Below are 27,105 nucleotides of genomic sequence, written 5' to 3'. Positions count from 1 at the left end.
AACAGAGGTGGAGAATAGCCCAACGAGGCCTCAAAAGGAGACATTCCAGTAGCCGAGGATGGGTGGTTATTGTGTGCATACTCCACCCAGACGAGGTAGTCCGACCAGTCCTCAGGGTTTTGCGCCGCCAAACAGCGGAGGGCAGCCTCCAACTCCTGATTAGCCCTCTCTGCCTGGCCATTGGATTGCGGGTGGTATCCAGACGTGAGACTGGTGGAGGCTCCGAGGGCGGAGCAGAAAGCCGTCCAAACCTGCAAGGTGAATTGTGGACCGCGGTCAGACACAATATCAGAGGGGATGCCGTGATGACGGAAGACATGGTTCACGAGAATGTTGGCAGTGTCAGTGGCAGAAGGGAGTTGCTGTAAGGGGGTGAACTGAGCAGCTTTGGAGAATCGGTCAACAACAGTGAGTATAACCGTAAACCCATGAGAAGGAGGCAGGCCTGTGACAAAATCCATAGCGATGTGGGACCAGGGACGATGAGGCGTAGGCAGAGGCTGGAGATGGCCGGCAGGAGGCGAGTTGGAGGACTTAGCCCTGGCGCAGGTGGTACAGGCGGCGATGTATTGACGTACATCTGCGTCCATGGAGGGCCAGTAGAACCGGCGTCTGAGGAGTGTGAGAGTCCGACGAACACCACCATGGCAGGCGATCCTGGAGCAGTGACCCCAGGTGATGACATCGGACCTGAGTCTGTCAGGAACACACAGAGTGCCGGGGGGACAGGCAACAGAGTCAGGTTTCTCACCTTGGACCTGTAGTAGTTGGTTTTTCTACGTCCCAAGTGAGGTTGCCCACAAAGAAGGAGTCCGGAATAATGGGAAGAGTGGTGTTGTCATCCGAGGTGCAATATTGGCGGGACAAGGCGTCAGGTTTGCCGTTCTTACTGCCCGGGCGGTAAGTGATGGTGAACTTAAACCTGTCAAAAAACAGACACCAGCGTGCTTGTCTGGAGTTTAGCCTTTTAGCTGTACGTAGATAAGCCAAGTTTTTATGGTCAGTCCATACAATAAATGGTTGTTCAGCCCCCTCCAACCAATGTCTCCATTCCTCGAGAGCCAGTTTGATGGCTAATAACTCACGGTTTCCGACGTCATAATTCTGCTCTGCAGGATTAAGCTTCCTAGAGAAGAAGGCGCATGGCTTGAGTTTGCCTGAGGTGGAGTCTCGCTGGGACAGCACGGCCCCCACTCCGGAGTCCGAGGCGTCGACCTCCACTGTGAACTGTTTGTGGATGTCAGGTTGGATCAAAATGGGTGCCGAGGTGAACAGTTCTTTGAGTCGCTTGAAAGCAGAGTCTGCGGCAGTGTTCCAAACATATGGGATCTTGACAGAAGTGAGTCGAGTGAGGGGGGCTGCGATTTGGCTGTAATTGCGTATGAAACGCCGATAAAAATTTGAGAACCCGAGGAACTGCTGCAGTTTCTTGCGAGTTTCGGGGACACTCCACTCGGAGACTGCTTGGATCTTGGATGGGTCTGGTTTGATTTTACCGGCCTCGAGAATATACCCCAAGAAAGAAACCGAATTAGCGTGGAATTCACATTTTTCGGCTTTCACAAACAACTGGTTTTCTAATAGCCGCTCGAGAACCAGCCTGACGTGGTGGCGATGTTCCGTGGGGTTGTTGGAGTAGACTAGAATGTCATCTAAATAGATGAATACAAAACGGTTGAGATAGTCGCGAAGGACGTCATTTACCAGACGCTGAAAAATGGCGGGGGCGTTGGTGAGACCAAATGGCATGACTAAATACTCGAAGTGTCCAAGAGAGGTGTTGAAGGCAGTTTTCCATTCATCCCCCTCCCGGACCCTAACCAGATGGTAGGCATTACGGAGATCTAGTTTGGAAAAGATGTCAGCACCCTGAACGGAATCAAAGACGGAATTAAGGAGAGGTAGAGAGTATTTATCCTTCACAGTTATTTGGTTAAGCTCACGGTAATCAATGCAAGGTCTGAGGGACCCGTCCTTCTTCTCTACGAAGAAGAACCCAGCCCCCGCAGGGGAGGAGGAAGGTCGGATGTGCCCAAGAGATAAGGCTTCCTGAATGTAATTCTCCATAGAGAGTTTTTCAGGACCGGATAGATTGTATAATTTCCCCTTAGGGAGGGAGGCACCGCTGAGAAGGTCTATGGCGCAATCGTAGGGTCTGTGAGGGGGTAACGCACACGCCTTAGACTTACTAAATACGGATTTGAGGTCGTGGTAGCATGACGGCACCTTAGACATATCGATGTTCTCATTTTCGGGGATTTTAGTCAAGGCGGTAGTGGGAAGAGCAGAATGTAAACAGTTTGCCATACAATAGGTGCTCCAATTGGTAATCCGAGAATTTGACCAGTCAATTTGTGGATTATGTAAGCGTAGCCAGGAAACCCCAAGATAACGGGGGTTTGCGAAGAGTTGGTAATGAAAAACTGGTGATACTCGCGATGATTACCGGAAGTGATTAGCTGGACGGGTTCGGTGCGTGAAGTAATTTTGGACAGCAACTTCCCCCCTAACCCGGCAGCTTTTACAGGGGCATCAAGAGACTCGACAGGTAACCCGAGTTGGCGAACTAGACCAGAATCGATGAGACTGTGTTCAGCTCCAGAATCTATGAGGGCATAACATTCATGAACATGGTTAATACTTGGGAACTTGACAGGCATGAAAAGGAAAGGCTTGGATTTACTTTCAGACGGATCCCCTCGCGACCTGTCACTTAGCGGAGTTTAAACGGTTCTTGCACTAAGAAACAATATGACTGGCATCTCCACAATAAAAACACAACCCCTCATTACGGCGCTTGAGTCTTTCTTCGGGTGAAAGCTTCGAATGACCAATCTGCATTGGCTCTTCGGTAGGCAGGTTGGAGTTTTCAGCGCCGACAGATGATTGTGGGTGGTACAGAGGAGAGTGAAAAAAAGATTCCGAGGGTGGCTGCCGAGTGACACAACTCCGATCTGCTTGGCGTTCACGAATCCGTATGTCGGAACGGAGAGCGGCGGTAACCAGTTCTTTGAAGTTATCGGCCTCCGGTTGAGTACACAGATGGTCTTTGATCTTTTCGTTCAGTGATTGATAGAAAACTCCCTTGAGCGCGATATCAGACCAGCCAGCTTCGACCGCTAAAATGCGAAAGTCTATGATGTGATCACTTACCGGACGGTTACGCTGCTTGAGGCTGAGTAACCGCCGGGTGGCTTCTTCCTGCTTTCGCGGCTGATCGAATACAAGCCGAAATTCTCAGATGAATCGCTCAAAGGGGAGATGAGAGACTGGGTTAGCGGCCAAGAAAGCTTGAGCCCACTGCAGAGCCTTGCTGCGGAGTGAGTTGACAACCAGAGAAATTTTCCGTTGATCAGACTGATAGTACCTGGGAGACTGTTGAAATATCAGGCGGCATTGTAGTAGGAATCCGCCGCAGGCCTCCACGTCGCCATGGAACGGCTCGGGCTGTGACCGGATGTTTTCATCCGGAGAGGCGGACATGACGGTGGTGAGGTCACCGGGAACCAGGGATGCAGCGGTGACTGAGCTAGCGGTTTGGCTAGTAACTCCGGCGAGGGTTTGCGTGAGGTTATCCAACCGACAAAATAACTCCTGTTGGGTAGCGGACATTTGCGTGAGAGGCTTGGCGGGAGAGCAACATACCTTGCTGGGATATGGCCAGGCGGAGTGCTTCCGGGTCAGCTGGGTCGGGGTTCTGGCTAGTTCGTTCTGTCATGGCTAGCAGGCTGTGGCAGACCCAGATGCTGGAACCCGGAAGGATACTCGGCAGACAGAATGGTAAGTATTAATAGATTTAATTCTGGAAACAGAATTTGCAGGAGAGAATACAAAGGAGATGGTTGGAGGTTCTTGAGGGCGAATACCGTGGTCCAGAGGAATGCCAGAGGGACGCCAAGACAGGAAGCAGCGAGAGGTGAGTGTGGCCTTGATTTCCAGACGAAGGTAGGATCCTGAGCAGTAGACAAAGCAAGGGGTTAGTCAAGGAAGCGAGAACCAGGGCGAGACAATACATGAGGTGGCCAGTGAAGCACCGTGGAGTACAACGAACTAGCGTCGAGTACAGGTCCTGGTTCTCCTTAAGAGCCTGGGTCCTGATGAGGCTGACGAGGAGCAGCCGTTGTCAGCAGGTGGACTTGATGAAGAGGGCCCAGCCGGGGGCACCGTGACAATTACACAAAACTTTCAATGGAATGTTGTTGTTAATGATGTTCACTAATATAACAGCAAGTTTGAAGAAGATGTACTGTATAAAATTAGAGATATTTTCATTATAGTCTCATTCAGGCTGTCTCATTCAGTCAGTATATAACATGGAAACCACCCAAAATGCCACTTTATTAAAAGATTACACAAAAGTTTCACTGAATTATTGTTGGTAAGGATCTTAACTAATATCACAGCAAGTTTGAAGAAGATTTACTGTATAAAAGTAGAGATATTGCCATGTTATATGCTGACTATGAATGAGACAGCCTGAATGAGACTATAATGGCAATATCTCTAATTTTATATAGTAAATCATCTTCAAACTTGCTGTTATATTAGTTAAGATCCTTACCAACAATACTCCAGTGAAACTTTTGTGTAATCTTTTAATAAAGTGGCATTTTGGGTGGTTTTCATGTTACACTCTGACTATAAATGAGGAGGCCTGAATGAGACTATAATGACAATATCTCTAATTTTATACAGTAAATCTTCTTCAAACTTGCTGTTATATTAGTGAACATCATTAACAACAATATTCCATTGAAAGTTTTGTGTAATCTTAGACAGAAGCCACTTTAGAATGAATTGACATGACTGGACCAGATGTGGCATTTTCCGTGGAAAATCTTTATTTCTGTTTCATTCCATTCAATGCCATGCTCAACAACACACAAAACACTCTTGTTAGTGTTCAAACTCACTTTTAGAATCTGTCTGATTGCATATATTTCAAACAAACACATTATTCTTGGTAGTTCATTATAAAATGGTCAGACATGCAATATAAATGAATCAATCTGTACATCAAATGACAATATAGAGCTGCAATATCTCTCATTGATTTCTGAGCACAGTACATGTTATCTGATCATTTTTTTTTTTTTTAACTTGTCCTGTCCAACAGCTGGGCAGACAGATGAGAGCTGAGGGCCTCTTGTGTTGGACATATTTTACTTTAACAAGAGGGGTTATTAATCTTCAGACATACCAAACCCCTTTTGTAGTTGAAGCCAAACTTTATTAATTTCAATCATGTCTGAAAACCTTTGGTGTTGGACCGGACGGAAAAGGAAAGAGGGGAAGAAGAGAGAGGGACGTTAGAGAGAGGGGGGGTAGGAGGGTGATAATAGGAGGGGAGGGGGGATAAGACCATGAAGCAGCATAAAGCAACAAGTTTACTGGTTGTTAATCATTACGGTAAGGTTCAAATGTAGTACAAAAAGGGCGGAGCCTGTCCACACACACACTCAAATGTTATAAACACACCTGCTAGCTGCAAAAATGTCCACCTGTCGACATGTACACAAAACAGATAGTGTTCACACGCATACTTATGCCTTAAAACCAACTAGTGCGAAATATTTCAGTCATTCAGTCATGCAAACTGTTGAGCTACCACCTGTGCTCAGGTGAGTGTTTATGTTCTTCTAAAATGGATGGTGGAACGTGAAAAGAAGGAATGGATGGTGGAACGTGAAAAGAAGGAGGGAGACTGCCCAGCCATCCCCACCCCAAGACCCCCACCGCAGCAGCAGCGGCAGCCGGAATCCCCCCAACGCCACACGGGAACAGGCAGGGAACAACCGCCACCCGGGCGACCAAGCCCACCACCCAGGCCAGGGCCAGCATGACCGCCGCAAGGCCCCCAGAGCCAGAGAGCAGGGAGGCACGGAGGGAAAGAGAGCGCTGCCCAGCCCAACCAGGAGAGCAGCCGCCGCGCCGGGAGAACCCAACGCAGGGCCCCACCGGAGAAGGACGCCCACAGCCCCAGACGAGCACCCCACCACCACCCAGGAGTTCCGTGCATCCCCCCGCCCCAACCCCAGGTACGAGCCAGGACCCCACAAGGGAGACCCGCTCCGCACTTCAGGCACCCATCCGCCCGGCCCACGGTTGGTCCAGGGAGGAGCAAGGCAGGGGCCCGCCGCCCCCGCCCAGGAGGGGGGAACCCCGGGGAAAAAAGAGGGCCCACAAGGGGTGTTGTAAATATGGCCCGACCAGGCTCGGCCACAGTTGGAAATTTGGCGGGGCCCAGCACTCAGGAGCAAGGACCAGAACCCACCCCCCAGGGACACGAACACCCCCGGCTCAGATGTAATGTGAACCCCCCCACCACGCGGAGAGAGCACCGCCGGGCCCAGGAAGCCCGGCTGCTGCACCCCGGGGACACGGCCGCCGTTGCAAAGGGGCCCGTACCCCCCACCAGGGAAGAGGCAGGGGACAGATGGTCCTAGGTCCCACCTTCCTTGTAAAATGTGTGTGTGTGTATGTGTGTTTGAGAGGGTGTGTGTGTGCATGTGTGTGTGTTTATGTTGGGATGTATATATTGAGGGGGGAGGGAGGGGTGTGTGTACTAAGGGGGGTGCCGTTAAAATTGGCGGGTAGGGCACTAAGGGGACATCTCCTGATTACTCACAGTGACATCCCCTCACCCTCCCCACCAAGGGGCCCTAAATGTCTAAGGTGCGGTTAAAATTGGCGGGTAGGGTGCCAGGAGTACATACGCTGCTTGCTGGCAGTGATGTCCAAGCACCCCCCCTACCAAGGGCCCTACATGTCTAAGGTGCAAATAAAACCGAAAGAGGGGGGGGGCCCACTCCATACGGCAACCATAGGAGGGGGGCCACTGCCTAGTAAACCCCCCCCCCAAGGCTCATCGCAGGCTAAGCCCCCCACCCCCTCACCCTATTATGAGGTTATATGAGGAAAGGGGTAAGTTGGGGACAGCTGGTAGACTGTCCCCCGGGGGTCAAACAGCTGTCCCCCGCCCCCCCCCAGCAATGGGGCCAGGCCCACCCAGCCCAGGGGCCCCACCCCCGGAGGCGCCGACACCCCAGGCCCAGCACCACCACCCCCACACAGAGAGAGAGGAGCCAGAAAGCGTCGGCCCCCCCCGGAGCAAGCCCAGGCCCCCACCCCCAAACGCCGGCCCTGGAAGAGCTCTGGTCAGGCCTTGACGGGACCGAGGCAGCCAACCGGCCGGGGAAACCGCTGATGGCCTCAGCGGAGACCCCGACCCGTCAACCCCCCCTGACCCGTACCAATAGTGCCCCCCCCCCTCCCCCAGAATGCCCCCCCACAGGACAGGACCGACAAGACCCCCCAGACCCCGCAGCCGAGGCGGATGACACCCAGAGCGACCGGGGGCCCCAAGAGGGTTGTCCCGTCCCGCCTCAGAGCCAGGGAAGGGCCGATCCCAGCCCCAGGTGTAGATGGGAAGCCCATCCAGCGCCGCTGGGCCCCCCCCCCGAGCAGCGCCCCCCGCCAACCCCCCCCAGCACAGGCAAAGGGACCACCCCCCAAGCCAAGCCAGACCACCACCCCACCCCCACCACGCACCCCCACACCCAAGCCCAGAGGACCACGCAGCACCCCAGCCCGCCCCACCCAGGCGCCGGACCCGCCCCCCCAGACCAACGGAGCCCCCACCACCCCCCGCCAGGCACCGGAGGCCCCGACCCCCACCCCGGCCCACGGCAGAAGGGCAAGGAGCAGCGACGACCAGGCCCCCCCACCCCCTAAGTCATGGAGTTAGCCATGGGAGACCAGAGAGACCGAATTCTTTCAAAGTTACTTGAACTTTGGGCTGACATTTTTTCCAAGCTGATATGATCAAGCAGCAGATTTCTGTGTTGACTTATATTTATATTTTTCTTGCTTTTCCAATTTATTAAAATAGTTTTTTTAGCAATGCAAAGAGTTATGAAAATGATAGAGCCTAATCCTACTTCTATATCGATGGCACTCATGTCACCAAGCACACAAAGTGACGGTGAAGCTGTGATTGAAACTTTAAGCCAGACTGATAGATCGGCACATACCTGTTGCCAGAGAGCCTGGACAGGCGTGCAGAACCATAGTGCATGCATGTAATTGTCGGGTAGATTACTGTCACAGTGCTGACAAATGTCTGAGTTGCTGAGACCCATCTTGAACATCCTCTGTCCAGTCTAGTAAATTCTGTGAAGAGTTTTGAAATGGATTAGCTGCAGATTTGGACTTTTTGTCAGTTTAAAGGTGTTTAGACAAAGTTCTGACCAAAAGCTTTCATCTGTGCTGATTCTCAAATCCGCATCCCATTTTGTTGTCGGAAGTGAAATATTGTTATTTAAATTACATAAAAGTTTGTATATTTTGGAGAGAGTTTTATTCATTGAGAAATTGATCAGAGTGGTAACTACATCTGGTAGCTTTAAATCGTTGTCTCTGTATTTAAACTTTTTAGTAATAATTGATTTAAGCTGCTGATATTCCAAGAAGTTATTTATTCCATGTTTGTCTTGAAGTTCCTGGGGAGTTATGAATCTTCTATCAATAATTATGTGCTCTAGTTGTTTTATGCCCCCTGCTTGCCAAGCTGGGAAGTGGATAATTTTTTTGTTTATGAGGATGTCTGGGTTGTTCCAGATGGGTGTCATTTTGCACGGTTGAATTGATGATTTTGATATTTTGAGAAATTCCCACCAGGCTGTTAAAGTGGAATTTATATTAATACTTTTGAAACAATCCTGTTTTTTAACTATTTGGCTAATAAATGGTAGCTGTGACAGGTTGATCTTTCCACATAACGCCTGTTCCAAGTCTAACCATGAGTTGGTTTCTGGATTATTTTTTAACCATTTTAAGATGTATTGTAATCTATTTGCAAGAAAGTAATTGTGGAAGTTAGGTAATTCTAATCCTCCACAGCTTTTTGCAGATTTTAAAGTTTTTAGACTAATTCTTGCAGGTTTATTGTTCCATAGAAAGCTTGATATGGATGAGTCTAATGTTTTGAACCATTTTAATGGCGGTTGTGTGGGAATCATTGAGAAGAGATAATTAACTTTGGGTACGATTTTCATTTTTACCGTGGCTACCTTGCCCATAAGGGACAGAGGCAGGTTGGTCCAGCGTGTTAGATCGTCCTGTATGTTTTTCAGTAATGGGGTGTAGTTTAGCTGCACCAGTTCTGATATTTTGGGGGGAAAATAAATACCTAGATATTTTATATTGCCTGATTTAACTGGTATTGTGAGTCCTTGCTCCGCATTACTGTTCAGTGGTAATAAAACAGATTTATTCCAATTAATGGAATAGTCTGATATAGAAGAGAATTCATTAATGATTGTTGCCGTTTCATTTACAGAATGTATATTACTTAAAACAGTAATATGTCATCTGCATAGAGACTGATTTTATGATGGCTGTGTTTGGTTTTAATTCCTTTAATACTCTCATTCTGTCTTATTGCTGCAGCTAGAGGCTCGATAAATATTGCAAAAAGAGAGGGGGAGAGTGGGCAACCCTGTCTGGTTCCTCTTCCAAGAAAAAACCTGTTGAAAGTCTGTTTATTAGTTCTAACTGATGCATTGGGGTTGTGATATAATTTTTCGATCCAATTGATGAATGATTCTCCAAACCCAAACTTATGGAGGGCAGCAATGAGGAACTGTTATCTGTTATCTATGTTATCTGATCATGAGTAACTGTGACGTGGGTGATATTAGCGCTTCATACCGTCTTTTCAGCTCGCTGGCGGGTGCACCGTAAACTATGATGTAAACGTGCATGCAAAAAGTCAGTGACGACTAGCAAGACCGCACTTCCGCAGATGTCGGCTCACTTGACCGCGGTGCTCCCAGGAGGTGAGCTGGCGGACCGACAGTCAGACCGGGCAGTGCGCAAAAGAAGACAAGCCTGCTCGTGCCTCCTGAACCTTATGATATTTTTCTATTTTCATTGAGATAATGATTATAATCAGGTCCTTTGATTTTATTTTTCCCTCTCAGGGAAAATGTTGAGCCTTTCCTGCGATGACGTTTCTGACATCTTAACACTCTCCATGTGCATTGTGCATCCATGCATTGTTACTGAGATAAGCACAAGCAACCGCTCCATGTGGCTATCAGGCTAAAAACATTAGCTGATAGCTCCTCCCACACCCAGCATGGTGCATTCATGGAAACTCAAGTTCATAGAAGCTTAGTGGAACTCCAACAACCACTCAGCCTAACTTAGGCCACTACTAGATCTTCATGAGAAGATGAAAATTGCTGAACCGACCACAAAATCACCCGAATTATGCACACTCGCCCAAAGCCACTTTAATACGCAAATTTAGAACCAAAACTGCCCAATTTCTGGTAACAATGTGGATGTGTTGAGGTGCATACTCCCCCTAGTGTTGAGGAGTGGGCATCGCGCCGTCACGTTCGCTGAAGCATCTTCCATCGATGTAGTCAGGGTGCTGCTGCTCATGTCTGAGTAAAGGAGTAGCCAATCACAAAAGTGTCTCCGCCTTGTCTGGTTTGATTGACAGACAGACCCATTCTCCTAAAAAAGCTCTTCATGAAATAAATAAGCCATTGTGAAAAACAGCAACATGAAATAAAAACAAACCTACTTTGGAAAATATTGATTTTGAATCCAAGGTTCTGAAAAAAAAAGTAGAATTATAATAATATTCCACATGATTAAAATGAATATTTTAAAATGCTGTTTTAAAATAATGAACAGGTTTTTAAAGCAAAATGAAATATATTGAATAATACAATGTCTAATTTAAAATCAGTGTGCAGGTTTTTCACAATTTCATGATCTTTTTATATATTTATGAGAGATTTATTGGTTGATTGTGTATTTGCATGAGGTCATATTTATTTATTTAATTAAATATTTATTTATTTGATTATGAACAGTATATATAGGACTCCATAGGTGTGGTGGGGATTTTGCCTAAAGAAAAAGGATTCTTCTGAAGACTAATATAAAAAAACAGTTAAGAAAGTGATAGGAGGGAGAAATAGTTTAGTAAGAATCAAATCTGACATGTTACCACTTTATTCGTGTGTGTTTGAATAAGAATAAAGAAGAAATAAAACAAGGCTATTTGGATGTTCAGAAAGATACAGTTTGGAGGGTGAGGGATGTTTTAGTGTATTTGTATCATGTAAACAACACTTTTCTTTGCATGAAAATTAAGACAAATTGGTTCACTTTATTATTTCACGTCTGTGTTCAGCTACAAATTAAAAAGATTATTTAAAATGTTAACAGCGTGTATATTTCCTGCTGATATTGAGTGGAATTTTCTTATTTAAAAATTAAGAGCAAGTGGACCAGGGACTCTTCCTCAGTGCGTGAAAAAATGTAGGATGTTTCCTATGTGTTGGTTTTTGCAAAGTTGTTTGTTGAAGGCCAGGTCACAAAGCCACTATGTACATTTTGTGCATTTTCCACTTATAACATTTCGGTCTTCGGGATTCATGCGTGGTATACGTAATTCATAAGTTTTCCTTGCGTTTGACATTCGTCAATGAACTCCGTTGATGATCTCTGCCAAAGGGGATTTGTTTAGTTTTAATTCAGTTTTGAGCTGTTCAAAACTTTTGATTGGTTGAAAATTATGCAGTTTAAGCATTTGTTGTGTAGTTTATACGCAATTATTATGAAAATCGTAAGCAATTGCAGGGCTCGACATAGCCATTTGTCCGCTGGCCCGGTCCAGCTCGCTCTAGCAGTACGGACCACAAGACTTTATTTTTCACTTGTCGGCTTGGGCCACTAAAATATCTAACGGTTAATATATTTTTCAACTTTTTCAATAAAGTATATTTTGCGAAAACGTGTAGATTTACCTCGTCTTCATCGCTTTGAAAGTTTGCCATCTGCCAAGATCGTTTTGGTGCGCAACACGTGACCAAAATGTGACAGCAACGGCGAACAGTGTTCACTCTCCGCATCCGTCGGAGAAACTTAATGGCGTGAAAATAAATATAGAAAGAGTGGATGGGGAGGCTACTGAAGATGCTGAAGAGAGACTGAAGCATGTCAGAGATGTGGAAGACATGGCAGGAATAGATGGAGTAATGGGTGGAATTAGTAGTATGGACAGCAAGATATTTAATGAATGCATTGAAGATGAAACTGTATGCATTAAGCTTTAAGCTAATTTTCAGAGAATCAAAGGCAACTCCAAATACCTGAATCTCAGACTCAAATGCAGTATAATGTCAAAGTACTTAATTTTGCTTTTCTTTACAACACTGTAAGCAGTAAGCATTTCTAGTCAAAAGCTGAATGATCTCAGTAATTTTATTTTATTTTATTTTTCAATTATTTAATTTAATTAAGTAACTAAAGTAACTAAAAAGTAAATGTAACTTTGCAACTTTAAACAAGTAACTCTGCAAATTTGAAAAACATAACAGTAATTAAGGATCTAAAAAGTAAATGTAACTTTGCAACAGTAACAAAAAGCAGAACCTCAAGGCAGTCAGAGCAAAAAAGTGAATAAAACTTCTTAACTATTGATTACGAACAAATGTGAAATAGCAGTGATTAGAAGCAGCATGAAAGCTTCTTACTACACTGCAGTGCTCTCTTCAAAAAATCTGAAACAGACTAGAGCAGATTTAAGTTTGATATGGTCTATTTTCAGTAATTGAAAAGTGTATAAATAAGTGCTAGATGTCACCAGAATGCACCAAATTGCACCATATATTAATTTTCCGGGAGGGTATGTCCCCGGACCCACCTAAAATTGCAAGCACATGTGGTGCTTGCTGCGTCCGCCTGCGGCGTCCGTCGCTAGGGTGCCACCTGCGGCGGCGGTGCTGTGCGCGGTGTCGGGCCAGTACCTTTCAGGCAGGTCCAGTAACTTTCAAAAACTACTGGCCCTGTGGGCCAGTGCAAATTTCTGGGCTATGTCAACCCCGGAATTGTGCGTGATTTTTGCGAGATGCATAAATAAATTTGTGGCTTTCCACAGCCGTTCCACGTATTTCCACATGTGTTGACTTTTCACTCATGTACCACTGATGTGTATTTTTAATGTGTATACAGCAAACACATCTGATTACAATTATGGAATTGACACTTGAATCACTAATTAATTGCATATGAACACCTCAATCATCAAACACGGTTCTCGTTTTATGTTTATTTACGGCTTCTTTGGATGGTTTAGTCGTACTTCCTCCAGGGTTTTAACATGGTTCATTGATGATACATCTGTAAGAAATTCACGTAAAGACCATAACTTTCCTTACTTTTTCCCTGTATACTCATGTATGACCAATTTCATGACCAGTGTACGGACTAGTTGTGTTACAGGGCCTTTAGAAAAAAAATTGTTCCATACTGTCAAGCATTCTGCGGTGTGACAACTTAACATTTACTGCAGATGTGCTTAAAATAATTAAATCCGCTCTTTGTATGTCAGAGTTTAAGCTAATTAATCAGCAGCCGAAGCAACTGATCCCAATGGAACAGACCCTTGGAGGGGGTGCAATAGTTTGAGGCTCTTTTAGAGAATCGTCACCATGTTCAGACAGAGCTCGTGGGCGGCCGTGGTGCAGCGGTAGGGCGGTCGACTCATGATCGTAAGATTGCAGGTTCGATTCCCGCCTTGCACGCCCATGTGCCGTAGTGTCCTTGGGCAAGACAGCGGAGTGTTTGGCAGCGGAGCCGCTATCGGTGTGTGAATGTGTGTGTGCATGGGTGAATGGGACTGTGACTGTAAAGCGCTTTGGGTAAGAAGGCCCAAAGCATGTCAATACTTATAACTTATAAGCGTATACTTATAAGCGCTATATAAGTATACGCCATTTACCATTTACCATGTTTATGGAGGGGTACGGCCCAGAGGAACAATCCTGGGTTGCCGCTGACAACATCCTTGGCCCCTCCCTGATCAGCGACCTTCACCAATGCCACCCGGACAGACCAGTGCCCTGACATCTTGGTCAACCTCGGTGTCGGAGGGCCCCTCGCTTCTGGAACCGCTCACAGGAGGGGGGGCTCTGTCAGAAGTTAGAGCTCTGTCTCCCCCTCTGGTCACCAGGTGGAACCATCTCCAGAGTTCTAAACACTATTTCTCCCAGCAACCCCAGCGTACATTTCCTAGATGCCAGCACTCTGCCTTCTGTACCAAGCTTTATATCTGATAAAGTTATGAACTGGATAATGATAAATCATGTAATAAAATGGTTACGGTAGAACAGGTGTGGGATTATAGGGATTATACAAGTTAGCTTCCTTCCACTCCCTTTCAAGCAATATTTAATTTTATGTCTAATTATCTTAAGTTTGATACGTCATTGTATGAATGTATAACTGGTGATTGTAATGTTTTTGTGTACTATTCTTAAATGATTTCTTAAAATAAACCAATTAAAAAAAAATCTGGATCTGATCTTTCTGTTTCCTGACTCTGTTTGCCTGCTGCCTGCCCCGACTTTCGCCTGGATCCTGACTACCCCTGTTTCTTCTCTGATACTCCCATGCCTGACCCTGATTTAGTGTTGTGGATTTTTACCTGAGCTCATAAACCTGCTGCATTTGGATCCAGCCGTCTGCCTGTTCTTGTGACAAGTTTACTCTAAAAAGCTTAAGAGTAGCATTTCATGGAAATGTGCTGCTATTTTTTTCTTCCAGGATCTGGCAACCCTCAGGAAGGGAGGTAGGAGCCCTGAATTGGATTGACGACTAATACATTTTAACTCATTGCATCTTCAGGCACGTGTCTATTATGACAGGGACCCTGTCAAAAAAAAGTGATGGTTTAAAGCAGTGAGACCACAAAAGGCTTACAGTGAAAAACAGCTACACAACCAAAAAACCTTTTTTATGGAGGTTGAGCAGTTTCAATCTTTTTTATTCATGCTAACAAATTATACTAAGTTTTCATCCCCCTATAACCCCTCCTCTAAAAGTGAAATTCTTAGCGGTTGTGTTGTGTTTTTGCAGGTATTAAAAAAACAAAACTTAAAGGTAATGAAGGAGTCATGTTACGCCTTCAAATACCGGAATTACTTTTGTCCAACAAAAACAAGTAACTTGAAATGTTTTGCGGTTTGCAAAAAAGTTGCACAATGCTGCCCCCCCCCCCCCCCCCAAACCCCCATCCCCGTGTGTGCTTTTGCAATCCATAAAGCTATGGTGTCAGGTATGGAAGCGATTCTGTAGCATAAATAAAAAGCAAAGTCAAAACCAGAAATGCTTTTCATTTTCAAAATGAAGCTGCATTTTTTACCTCAAAAATAAAATGAAAAAGCAATCAACCGAAATGCTTTTTCATTTCCTTTCTCAACACTGCTTATTCTGTCACTTAATTAAAATGATAATGGAAATGGTATTTGACATTTCATTTCAAAAAGTTATCAGGTAAATGTGTAGCATAATTCATTTAGAAATGTCTAATTTAACAATTAAAATGGATTAACAGAAATGTTTTTTAATTTTCAAAATGTAACTCCATCAAATGACTCAAAATTCATATGAAAAAGCAATATTTCAAAATAATTTTTCATTTTATACTTAAAACCGCTTATTCTGTGTCAGAATTAAAACGATAATGCAAAGAGGGGATTGCATTTGCATTTTCACATCCACCCTGCAAACCTTTTTTTCATTTAGAAAAAGCATTTCCAGAGGGAAGGCGGGGCGATGACGTCACTGCTTTCTCCGTGTGTCCGCCTGCTAAAAGACCACAGACAGACTAGGAGCAGTGGAGCTGTTAGCGGCAGAAAAAAACGGCTTTGTGGTGGTTGTGAACTTCTGATGAGTTTACAAAGCTTCTCAGAACTACATAGCAGCATGTCCGCCTTCTGCGGTCCTCCTCCTTTTTTGTTTTTTTTAACTTGTCCTGTCCAACAGCTGGGCAGGCAGATGAGAGCTGAGGGCCTCTTGTGTTGGACATATTTTACTTTAACAAACTTTATTAATTTCAATCATGTTTGAAAATCTTTGGTGTTGGACCGGACGGAAAAGGAAAGAAGGGAAGAAGAGAGAGGGATATTAGAGAGAGGGGGGAAGTAGGAGGGTGATAATAGGAGGGGAGGGGGGATAAGACAATGAAGCAGCATAAAGCAACAAGTTTACTGGTTGTTTATCATTACGGTAAGATTCAAATGTAGTAAAAAAAGGGCGGGGCCTGTCCACACACACACTCAAACTTTATCAACACACCTGCTAGCTGCAAAAATGTCCACATGTCAACATGTACACAAAACAGATAGTGTTCACACACGCATACTTATACCTTTAAACCAACTAGTGTGAGATATTTCATTCTTTCTATTACGCAAACTATTAGTGCAAAGGTGAGCTAACACCTGTGCTCAGGTGAGTGTTTATGTTCTTCTAAAATGGATGGAGGAATGTGTAAAGAATGAAGGGGAGTGCCCAGTCATCCCCCACACCAAGACCCCCGCCGCAGCAGCAGCGGCAGCCAGAACCACCCGAACGCCACACGGGAGCAGGCAGGGAACAACCGCCCCCTGGGCGACCAAGCCCGCCTCCCAGGCCAGGGCCAGCATGACCGCCGCGAGGCCCCCAGAGCCAGAGAGCAGGGAGGCACGGGGGGAAAGAGAGCGCCGCCCCACCCCAACCAGGAGAGCAGCCCCCCCGCCGGGAGAGCCCAACGCAGGGCCCCACCGTAGAAGGGCGCCCACAGCCCCAGACGAGCACCCCATCACCACCCAGGAGTTCCGGGCACCCCCCCGCCCCAACCCCAGGTACGAGCCAGGACCCCCCAAGGGAGACCCGCCCCGCACTCCAGGCAGCCACCCACCCGGCCCACTGTTGGTCCAGGGAGGAGCAAGGCAGGGGCCCGCCGCCCCCGCCCTGGAGGGGGAAACCCCGGGGAAAAACATGGCCCGACCAGGCTCGGCCACAGTTGGAAATTTGGCAGGGCCCAGCGCTCAGGGGCAAGGACCCAAACCCACCCCCCAGGTGTAATGTGAACACCCCCCCCCCCGCACGGCACGGAGAGAGCGCTGCCGGGCCCAGGAAACCGGCACCCAAGGGACACGGCCGCCGTTGCCAAGGGCCCTGTACCCCCCATCAGGGAAGGGGTAGGGGACAGACCTACCCCTTCCTTTCAAAATGTGTGTGTGTGTGTTTGAGAGGGTGTGTGTGTGCATGTGTGTGTGTTTATGTTGGGATGTATATATTAAGGGGGGAGGGGTGTGTGTACTAAGGGGGGTGCAGTTAAAATTGGCGGGTAGGGCACTAAGGGGACATCTCCTGATTACTCACAGTGATGTCCCCTCACCCTCCCCACCAAGGGATCCTAAATGTCTAAGGTGCGGTTAAAATTGGCGGGTAGGATGCCAGGAGGACATCTGTTGCTTGCTGGCAGTGATGTCCAAGCACCCCCCCTACCAAGGGCCCTACATGTCTAAGGTGCAAATAAAACCGAAAGAGGGGGGGCCCACTCCATACGGCAACCATAGGAGGGGGGCCACTGCCAAGTAGCGCCCCCCCAAGGTGCATTGCAGGCTAAACCCCCCACCCCCTCACCCTAATATGAGGGTGAGAGGGTGGGGGCCAGAATAGGGGCCAGCATAGGGGCCAGGTCCACCCAGCCCAGGGGCCCCATCCCCGGAGGCGCCGACACCCCAGGCCCAGCACCACCCACCCCACACAGAAAGAGAGGAGCCAGAAAGCGTCACCCCCCCCCGAGCAAGTCCAGGCCCCCACCCCCAATCGCCGGCCCTAGAAGAGCTCTGGTCAGGCCTCGACGGGACCGAGGCAGCCAACCGGCCGGGGCAACCGCCGCTTGCGGTCATCCTCCTGACATACCGCGGACAAGATTTGTTCTTTGGACTGCCAGCTGTCTTCGCATAGCGGAGCGCGAAGCTCCCGATGATGCTGCTGCGATCTGAGAAACCATCATATGAATTTGTGTTTCCAGTGGTGTCCAGAACAAAAATAAAGCCTGATGTAATTATCACACATTTACATATTTATTTGCAGCTTCGCGCTAAATTTGCTGTTTGATTGATGAAAGCTGGAGCCCCATCAACAGACAGCAGATTTCACCATGCTAAACGCTTGCTGGGTGGACCAAAAACACTCACTCAGCGCGAAGCTGCAGGAGACTTATCTTCTAAATGTGATTTCATTACAGTTATGAATTACAGTTATGATAATATTTTAGGGCCTGCTCGATCATATGTTTTTAAATCAGTGCGGTCAGACGACGCTGAAGTTGACATGCGATTCACAGCTTCTGATTCGCGAGGGCACTAAAGGAACATTCCGCTGCATTTTTCGCATTAAGATCACCTAAAACCGGGTCCTGTTCACTAACCACTGGACCTGGACTGCTCAAACCTGGATTCCTGGATCTTAATGCGAAAAATGCAGCGGAATGTTCCTTTAGTGCCCTCGCGAATCAGAAGCTGTGAATCGCAAGTCAACTTCAGCGGATGAACACACGGAGAAGGCAGTGACGTCATCGCCCCGCCTTCCCTATGGAAATGCTTTTTCTAAATGAATATTGAGACAATGTTCGCAGGGTGGATGTGAAAATGCAAATGCAATCCCCTCTTTGCATTTTTGTTTTAATTATGACACATAATAAGCGGTTTTAAGTATAAAATGAAAAAGCATTTTGAAATATTGCTTTTTCATTTTAATTTTGAGTCATTTGATGGAGTTACATTTTGAAATTTAAAAAGCATTTCTGTTAATACATTTTAATTGTCAAATTAGACATTTCTAAATGAATTTTGCTGCACATTTACTTGATAACTTTTTGAAAATGAAATGTCAAATACCATTTTCATTATCATTTCAATTAAGTGACAGAATAAGCAGTGTTGAAGTAGAAAAGGAAGAAGCATTTTGGTGGATTGCTTTTTCCTTTTAATTTTGAGTAAAAAAATGCAGCTTCATTTTGAAAATGAAAAAGCATTTCTGGTATGACTTTTCTTTTTATTTATGCTACACAATCGCTTCCATAGTCAGGAGGAAGCCAAATCTCAAAAGCTGCCATGGAGTCCTGGAGCTCACACATACTTGGAACTGCAGCCAAGGGGAGAGCAATGAATACTGTTTACCCAAATGTACCTCTTTCTGCCGAGGATGTTTCATTGCAGGAGCCTCCTAAATACATGTACCCCGGAACTCATGCCACCACAGCTGCAGGGGTTCACAACAGCATTGTCCTCCAAGCTGAGCCCCCAAAGGACCACATCATCTGGTCCCTCTGCTGCTTTTTGTACTCCAACCCACTGTGCCTGGGACTGGCAGCTCTCATCTTCTCCATCAAGGTGAGTTCATGTTAATGTTTCTAATATTTTCCTCAGAGATTTATTTTTCATGTTCTTTGTATGTTTGTTACAACATATAATAACAGGATTATATTTTGGGTCACACAACTAAAATCAATTTCCCCGTAGATTTTCTTTGACCCTGTAAATGTGATTGTGGGGAATATTCATGTCTGGAGGTTTTTTCTGGATGCTGCTGACATGTTTCTATTATTTTCTTTTCTTTTTAGTCCAGAGACCGGAAGGTAGTTGGAGACCTGGAAGGCGCCCGTCACTATGGCGCCACTGCTCGCTGTCTCAACATTGCAGCCACCATCATAGTGTGCCTCACAGTTATCATTGCCATTGTTGTCGTTGCTGTTACTGCAAGTCAAATGTCATCATATGTGCACAACACCTATGGTAGACGCAACCTATATTCATCGTATGGTTCATGGAATTATGGAAAATAAGTGATGTCTTCAACTATATCTTGAAATTTGCTCTAAGTTTAGGGATGCTGTTTTGAGATTTAACTGTTTCAATCCCCTTTTTGAAAAGATCAAACACAGAAATGTAATTTCAAACCTGTTTTACTCTCTCTCTCTCTCATAATCTCAAACTAATACTTTTTGTTACTCTTTGCTAGTTTTTGTTCTTGCTATACTTTTTTGCTGCTGAATCCCTTAAGTTTCACTTCAGCAGAGCCACAAACCCGTCTATGTGACAGAATGATTGCAGAACACGTTTCTTATGGCAAGTACGAGATATAATCGAGGCAAGTCTTGACTGGCAGAGACACGTTTTCCTTATATAAACTTATTTTACTTTCACTTCTTCTAAAATGAATCTAAATTGGTAGAAGGTCAAGGTGGGTGTGGTGGGGATTTTGCCTAAAGAACAAGGATTCTTCTGCTGTTAAGAAAGTGATAGGAGGGTGAGAGGGTTTAGTAAGAATCAAATCTGACATTTTACCTCTTTATTCATGTGTGTTGGAATAAGAATAAAGAAGAAATAAAACAAGGCTATTTGGATGTTAAGAAAGAGACAGTTTGGAGGTTGAGGGATGTTTTTGTGTATTTGTATCATGTAAACAACACTTGTGTTCAGCTACAAATGAAAAAGCTTATTAAAAAATGTTAACAGCGTGTATATTTCCTGCTGATATTGAATGGTATTTCCTCATTTAAAAATTAAGAGACAGTGGACCAGGGACTCTTCCTCAGTGGATGAAAAAATGTAGGATGTTTCCTTTGTGTTGTCAGGTCAGGTCAAACAGCCACTATGTACATTTTGTGCATTTTCCAATCCCAGATCGTTGGCGAGGTGGAAAAGAGGAGAAGAATGTTGTTTGGAGGGCACAGTGTGGGCATTACTAATGCCAAAAAGGCACTTGAGTGGCAAACGGCAGATGCCGTAATGCTGTAGACTCACAACCTCGGACTGTGGCCGAAATAAAAAAGAAATGGTCGGACATCAAAGTCGAAGCATAAAAAACGTCTAGCGCTCCATCGGGGCGGGGACGACACCGGAGCGCCAGATGCATGCACCGAGTGACACGCGTGGTTCCTCCGAGTGCTCCTCTGTAACGCCGGGCCCAAAAGCCCGCAGAGGTCCAACAGGACGGCTCGAGGAAGTCGGAACCGGCTCATAAGCCACTCTTCTTCGTTTGCCAGCAAGTCCTCTTGCTGTCTAAAGATGCGTTCCCTCCGAATTCTTCCATTTGCCACATCTTCTAAAAGCGCAAGATCAGCCATTGTGCGTCATTACGCATTGTGATGGGGCATTTTATTTCCATCCATTTAATTGCATCTGACAAGCTACAGATGTCGGTAATAGTCGACATGGAAATGGGAAATTGTTCCCCGCAAATGTAATTTCTTGTTGCTTTCTGAATGGTTGAGACATACGCCATACATGGTTTTATCAAGAATAAAACAAACTAAAGGCATATGCATGAATACCATAATTCATTAGCTTATGAAGAAATGTTTTACTGTGAAAACAACTTTCCCCAGTGGACAATTAGTACATCTGTCCGTCCGTCCGCACGCCCGCACCTATATCTGCTCCGCCAGACAGACACACTGACGAGAATATCAGTTTTGTACATTATTTCGTTCTGTTAACTATATTATTTATGAGGATGAATTGCACAACATGCCAATATTGTAGAACATATTTCACTTTTCTTTTTGCAAATATGTGTTTATTTGAATTTCTGTTGTAATTTTCGTTTGATTTTTTTGTTTGTTTCACTGCTGATCGATCAAACGGGTGTTCGTGTAGGCCAGTTAATTATAAGACTTGCTGTGAAGTCATTGGTTCACGTGTTTCTTCCATCTGCCGACGGTGTCGCCGTTTCTCATTTCACCCGTTTTTGTGCGTACGCCTGGGTCAGAGCTTGCGTGAAGGACCGCACATTTTCCCGTCAAGTTTGCTTTTTATAAATATCAACTATTGCGTAGAGAGTGGCGTACGCCTTCTTTTGTGCGTACGCAACGTTTATAAATGAGGCCCCTGTATTTATTTTGAAGAGTTCTACATGGTATTCCTGTTTCCATGTTTGAGTTCATGAGACCATCCCAGAGAGAGTCCCAGCTTCAGCTCCCTTCATAAAGGACGCTTCAGCGGTTTTTCTCATCTCTCTCTGACCGAGTTTGATAGCTTGCTGTCCCGCATTAACCGAGAGGGTTAAATAAAACCGGAGAACGTGATTTATAATTTTTGTCTCCATGTAGATCAAAAAATATCATAAGTTTCAGGAGGCCCGAGCAGACTGGTTCTGCTTTCTGCAGTGGATCTCCTTCTGGCCACCAGCTCGCCTCCTAGGAACCGCCACAGTGATTGCTTGTAAGGCGAACAGATGTGACGATAGACAGGATCTTTGAGCACAGACAGCGGAGATGTGTTAGCTAGAGCAAGCAGAGCTCTGAGAGAATAGTGTGCAGATTTTTGGATAAATCCCACCAGTTTCCAGAAACTCCAGCGGGGGATGGTCTGCGGTCATAGAAGGGTCAGGTAGTGTTTTTTGTTGGGTCGGGCGGTTTTCAGATGACTTTTGGGCTGGAAAACTGGACACAATCTAGCAATCCTGCACAGAGAACAAGAGTCTGGAGTATTTCAATGGGAACTTCAAGACACGGATGACCGGAGCTTAAAGAAAGATCCTCTGTGGTCCACATGAACCCTCAAAGTAGAAAACAAAGTTATAGATGTTTGCATCTTCGGCAGCAGACAGATTGTTTTTCTCTCTTCAAATGTCAGCAAAGCCGTGCAGATCATCTCTCTGACTGCTACACCACAGAGGAAGATGAGTCGATTTCCAGGGATCGCCCAATGTGCATTTAGATCCCACCCACTTTTACTGATTGACAGACAGACTCATTCTGCTGAAAAAGCTCTTCATGAAATAAATAGGTCATTCTGAAAAACAGCAATGTGAAATAAAAACGATACTTTGGAAAATATGCATTTTGAAATCTGATTTTCTGAAAAAAATCATAGAATTATAATAATATTCAACATGATTGAAAATTAATATTTTAAAATGCTGTTTTAAAATAATGAACAGGTTTTTAAAGCAAAATGAAATATGTTGAATAATATAATGGCTAATTTATTGGTTGATTGTGTGATTGCACAAGGTCATATTTATTTATTTAATTATGAACAGTTTGGGACTCCATACAGGTTTGAGAAGTCCAGGTCCTGTGGTTTTTGAACAGCACCTGGGGCCTCATTTATAAAACTTTGCGTAGGATTTGCATCAGAAGTGGCGTACAGATGAAACATAGGAAGTGCGTACGCACAGAAATATTCGGATTTATAAAACTGTGCGCACGCACATCATACGCATCTTTCCCTTAATAAATCACAACCAATTCTAAATGCAGCACAGCTTTTGCGGCTTCATGACACGCCCATAGTTGCCCATAAATAGTCCGCGAAACGCCCACAAATTAATATTCATGGCTTGCGAAATCATGGCAAACACAGAGAGGAAATCAAAAAAACGTAACCTTACTCAACGTGAAGTAGAAGTTATCGTTGGCGAGGTGGAAAAGAGGAGAAAAATGTTGTTTGGAGGGCACAGTGTGGGCATGACTAATGCCAAAAAGGCACGTGAGCGGCAAACGGTGGCAGACGGTGTAAATGCTGTAGCCTCACAACCTCGGACCGTGGCCGAAATAAAGAAAAAATGGTCGGAAATCATAGTCGAGGCAAAAAAAAAAAAAACGCGCTAGCGCTCCATGGGGGCGGGGGGACGACACCGGAGCGCTAGATGCACCGGGTGACACGCGTGGTTCCTCCGAGTGCTCCTCTGTAACGCCGGGCCCAAAAGCCCGCAGAGGTCCAACAGGACGGCTCGAGGAAATCGGAACCGGCTCATAAGCCACTCGTCCTCGTTTGTCAGCAAGTCTTCTTGCTGTCTAAAGATGCGTTCACTCCGAATTCTTCCATTTGCCACATCTTCTAAGAGCGCATGATCAGCCATTGTGCGTCATTACGCATTGTGATGGGGCATTTTATTTCCATCCATTTAATTATATCTGACAAGCTACAGATGTCGGTAATAATCGACTTGGAAATGGGAAATTGTTCAGCGCAAATGTAATTTCTTGTTGCTTTCTGAATGGTTGAGACATACGCCATACATGGTTTTATCAAGAATAAAACAAACTAAAGGCATATGCATGAATACCATAATTCATTAGCTTATGAAGAAATGTTTTACTGTGAAAACAACTTTCCCCAGTGGACAATTAGTACATCTGTCCGTTCGTCCGCACGCCCGCACCTATATCTGCTTCGCCAGACGGACACATTAACGAGAATATCAGTTTTGTACATTATTTCGTTCTGTTAACTATATTATTTATGAGGATGAATTGCACAACATGCCAATATTGCAGAACATATTTCACTTTTCTTTTTGCAAATATGTGTTCATTTGAATTTTTTTTTTGTTTGTTTCACTGCTGATCGATCAAATGGGTGTTTGTGTAGGGTGTTAATTGTAAGACTTGCTGTGAAGTCATTGGTTCACGTGTTTCTTCCATCTGCCGACGGTGTCGCCGTTTCTCATTTCACCCGTTTTTGTGCATACGCCTGGGTCAGAGCTTGCGTGAAGGACCGCACATTTCAAGTTTGCCTTTTATAAATCTCAACTATTGCGTAGAGAGTGGCGTACGCCTTCTTTTGTGCGTACGCAACGTTTATAAATGAGGCCCATGGTCTTAGGTTGTCTTAGTGTGAAAAATGCAGTGGAATGTTCCTGTAGTGCCCTCGTGATTCAGAAGCTGTGAATATGAAGCCAACTTCACAGGCCACATGTGTCAAACGCAAGGCCCTTAGTTACATGTCATTTAATGTGGCCTGCAAGAGCTTAAATTGTTTAATTTCTTTAAATAAAAATACTTTTGAATTGATTACATTTTATTTATGTCTAGCTGCTGTTGTAATTATTCAATGCAGGTCTTATGTGTGTATGCAGACAAATTGTTGTCATCAAACCATTAGTTGGATGCAAGGCTGTGTGTAGCCTTTATTTGTAAAATGTAACATGTGTAACGCATAATCTTTGCATCTCAGTTTTATGTTATAATATTTCTTTATTCACTTAGAACAGTGTTTTTCAACCAGTGTGCCACGTGTGCCGTGAGAGATGGTCAAGTGTGCCCATCTCCTGGAGATCAGCTCTTGGTTCATCCAAACAGGCCCTGATAAAACAGTGAGTAGTTAAGAATATAAAAGATCTTAAAATTATTTTTTCTTTGTGTTTATTTGATTCTATTAAGGACATTTTAATTAGACGGTACCGCGATATGGCTGCATCTAAAGCTGTTTACGGAAAAGTCCCGCCCCTTTAACTGTCTCCGCCAATCATTCTTGAAGGCTTAATCACATGTCAGCAATCTGACCAATCAGAAGTGGTTAAAGTCTTCCTTGTTCCAATTTAGCTCAAAAAGTCGCTCAGTTCTAACAAAAATACCAGCCAAAGCTCTTCTTTAGCGGTGTAGCTTTCCACAGAATTTGGTGTCAGACCATGGAACAAGTGAACAAAACAATGAAGCTCAAAGCAGCTAGTCTGTTTGCGTTCGCGGCTGTTTGCACCACATCTCCCATGATGCATTGGGTTAAAGTGACAGCGCCTCAGCATACAATGAGTCGTCCTTGTTAAACGTCTCAAAACCACAACGAACACACATCAAACAGTTTATTAAATTTTCTAACTTAACTTTTTCTGCCAGAATTGTCACAAAAATGCACGTGAGATTGCGGCGGTGGGGGCTGTAGATCAATACAGACTATGAGTTTCTGCTTTTTTTAATTTTTTTTGGATGCTGGTGTGCCGCGGGATTTTTGTCAAGGTTAGTGTTCCGTGGCTCAAAAAGGTTGAAAAACACTGACTTAGACAGTTTGACCTTTCATCAATGAAGTTGTGTGGGTTTTAATAAGCGGACAAAATTTAAAAAGATTTATGCTAGAGTAACAAGCAAACTTGTACTTTTATTTCTCAGCATACATTTGATGCACACTGGCAATATGGAACAGTCAAAGAGAGTCTTAAACAGAATATACTGAAGGTAAAATAAAGCATCTGGTGTTTCACACTGCCATCTAGTGCTTTGACTAACATTGTCTATGTTGTCTCTTTGCATTTTTACTCTAAACTTGATAATACCATCACAATGAGTTGTTTAACATTAAGGAATAGTTACATTTGTTTTTTCATTCAGCTTTCCTGACCGGCAGGACAAGCTCAAGGTGGGAAGTTCGAGCCTGGCAGGACGGGAGGTCCCGCATAGTGATCAGCAGAAGCCAGCCAAGGAGACACAGAGGAGAGCCGCTCATGTTATTTAATATTTGTATTTCAGATTTATGAGTGTTTTGGATTTTCTCATAAACATTGAAAGTTTGTTGGCTTTGGTGTCTGAAGTCCTACAAATGCAAAGTTTTCTCCTGACATATGAACTCAGCCATGATCACCTAGAAGTTTTCTTCAGGGCCATTCGGAGGGCAGGTACGAGGGCTAAATTTTTAAGTTGTTCAATTTGGTGCGTTGTGAAGGCTCAGCCCATTGTTGATGACATCACAGGAAGTGATGTCGAGTTCCTTTCTTCTTCTGTGGTTTTCTGGTTTGTTGACAGATGTGTATTTGATATTTGCAGTTGTGTTTTGTATTGCATACCCAAAAGTACTTTCTTGTGAAATGGCATAATGTGCAATAAAGTTGTTTAAAAAAAAGAAAAAAAATCTGCTTTGTTGAGCTAGTTCCTGTTTCCATATGATCTCGGTCAGCAACAGAGAGAGACTTTAGTTGCCCAAAAAACCCTGTCTAACACCACAGTTCACAGTTGCTGTATTTCAATATTAAGTAACTGAGAAAACGTAAGTGTTTGAATCCTTTGTTTTACATGCTTTACTCGTTTTATTCGTGCAGTTATTTTTCTATGCCGCTAGGTGTCAATGTTGTCACTGTTTCTATGAGGTTTAAAGCAGATTTGATTATATTTTGCCTATTCTGGAGGTTGCCAATTTACCTATCATTTTGCCTATTTGGAGTTTATTTCATAATGACACACTGAGTCAGTTTTCCTTGTTTTATGTAATTAATTTATTTACAGCAGGGCTATTTGTGTTATTTATGTAATGATGAGAGGATTTTTGTTGTTTACAGACTAAATTGGAATATTCAGCAAAGGAATAAATTCAGAACAAACAAGTGGAGTCACCTCTCCTTTTTCCTCCTTCCTGTGTCCTGACCGACACCCCATCTTGTTTACGGTTAAACTCCTAGCCTGAATTAGCAATACAGTCCTTCATCCTCACACTCCTCCCTAACAGTGTGTGAGGGAGTCTCTTG

The 27,105-nt window shown here is 44.8% G+C and overlaps 1 protein-coding gene and 1 long non-coding RNA gene across 2 annotated transcripts; one reads left to right on the top strand and one right to left on the bottom strand.

The window, feature by feature from the left end:
• Positions 1–3,780: 3,780 nt before the first annotated feature.
• Positions 3,781–5,164, bottom strand: LOC111947492. The gene is made up of 2 exons (XR_002873349.1): positions 4,035–5,164; positions 3,781–3,953 (listed from the first exon to the last, which is right to left on the bottom strand). It is a non-coding gene; the product is annotated as an uncharacterized LOC111947492 (long non-coding RNA).
• A 13,814-nt stretch (positions 5,165–18,978) lies between these two features.
• On the top strand, positions 18,979–20,385 carry LOC101158082 (dispanin subfamily A member 2b). Its single transcript, XM_004085699.4, has 2 exons — positions 18,979–19,256; positions 19,487–20,385. Exons 1-2 carry the CDS (start codon positions 19,029–19,031, stop codon positions 19,706–19,708), a joined length of 450 nt encoding a protein of 149 aa, XP_004085747.4. The 5' UTR covers positions 18,979–19,028; the 3' UTR covers positions 19,709–20,385.
• The last annotated feature ends 6,720 nt before the right edge of the window (positions 20,386–27,105 follow it).

The sequence above is a fragment of the Oryzias latipes genome, chromosome 6, assembly GCF_002234675.1.
Source record: "Oryzias latipes chromosome 6, ASM223467v1".
NCBI lineage: Eukaryota > Metazoa > Chordata > Actinopteri > Beloniformes > Adrianichthyidae > Oryzias > Oryzias latipes.
This window is presented reverse-complemented; position numbering and strand designations above follow the sequence as displayed.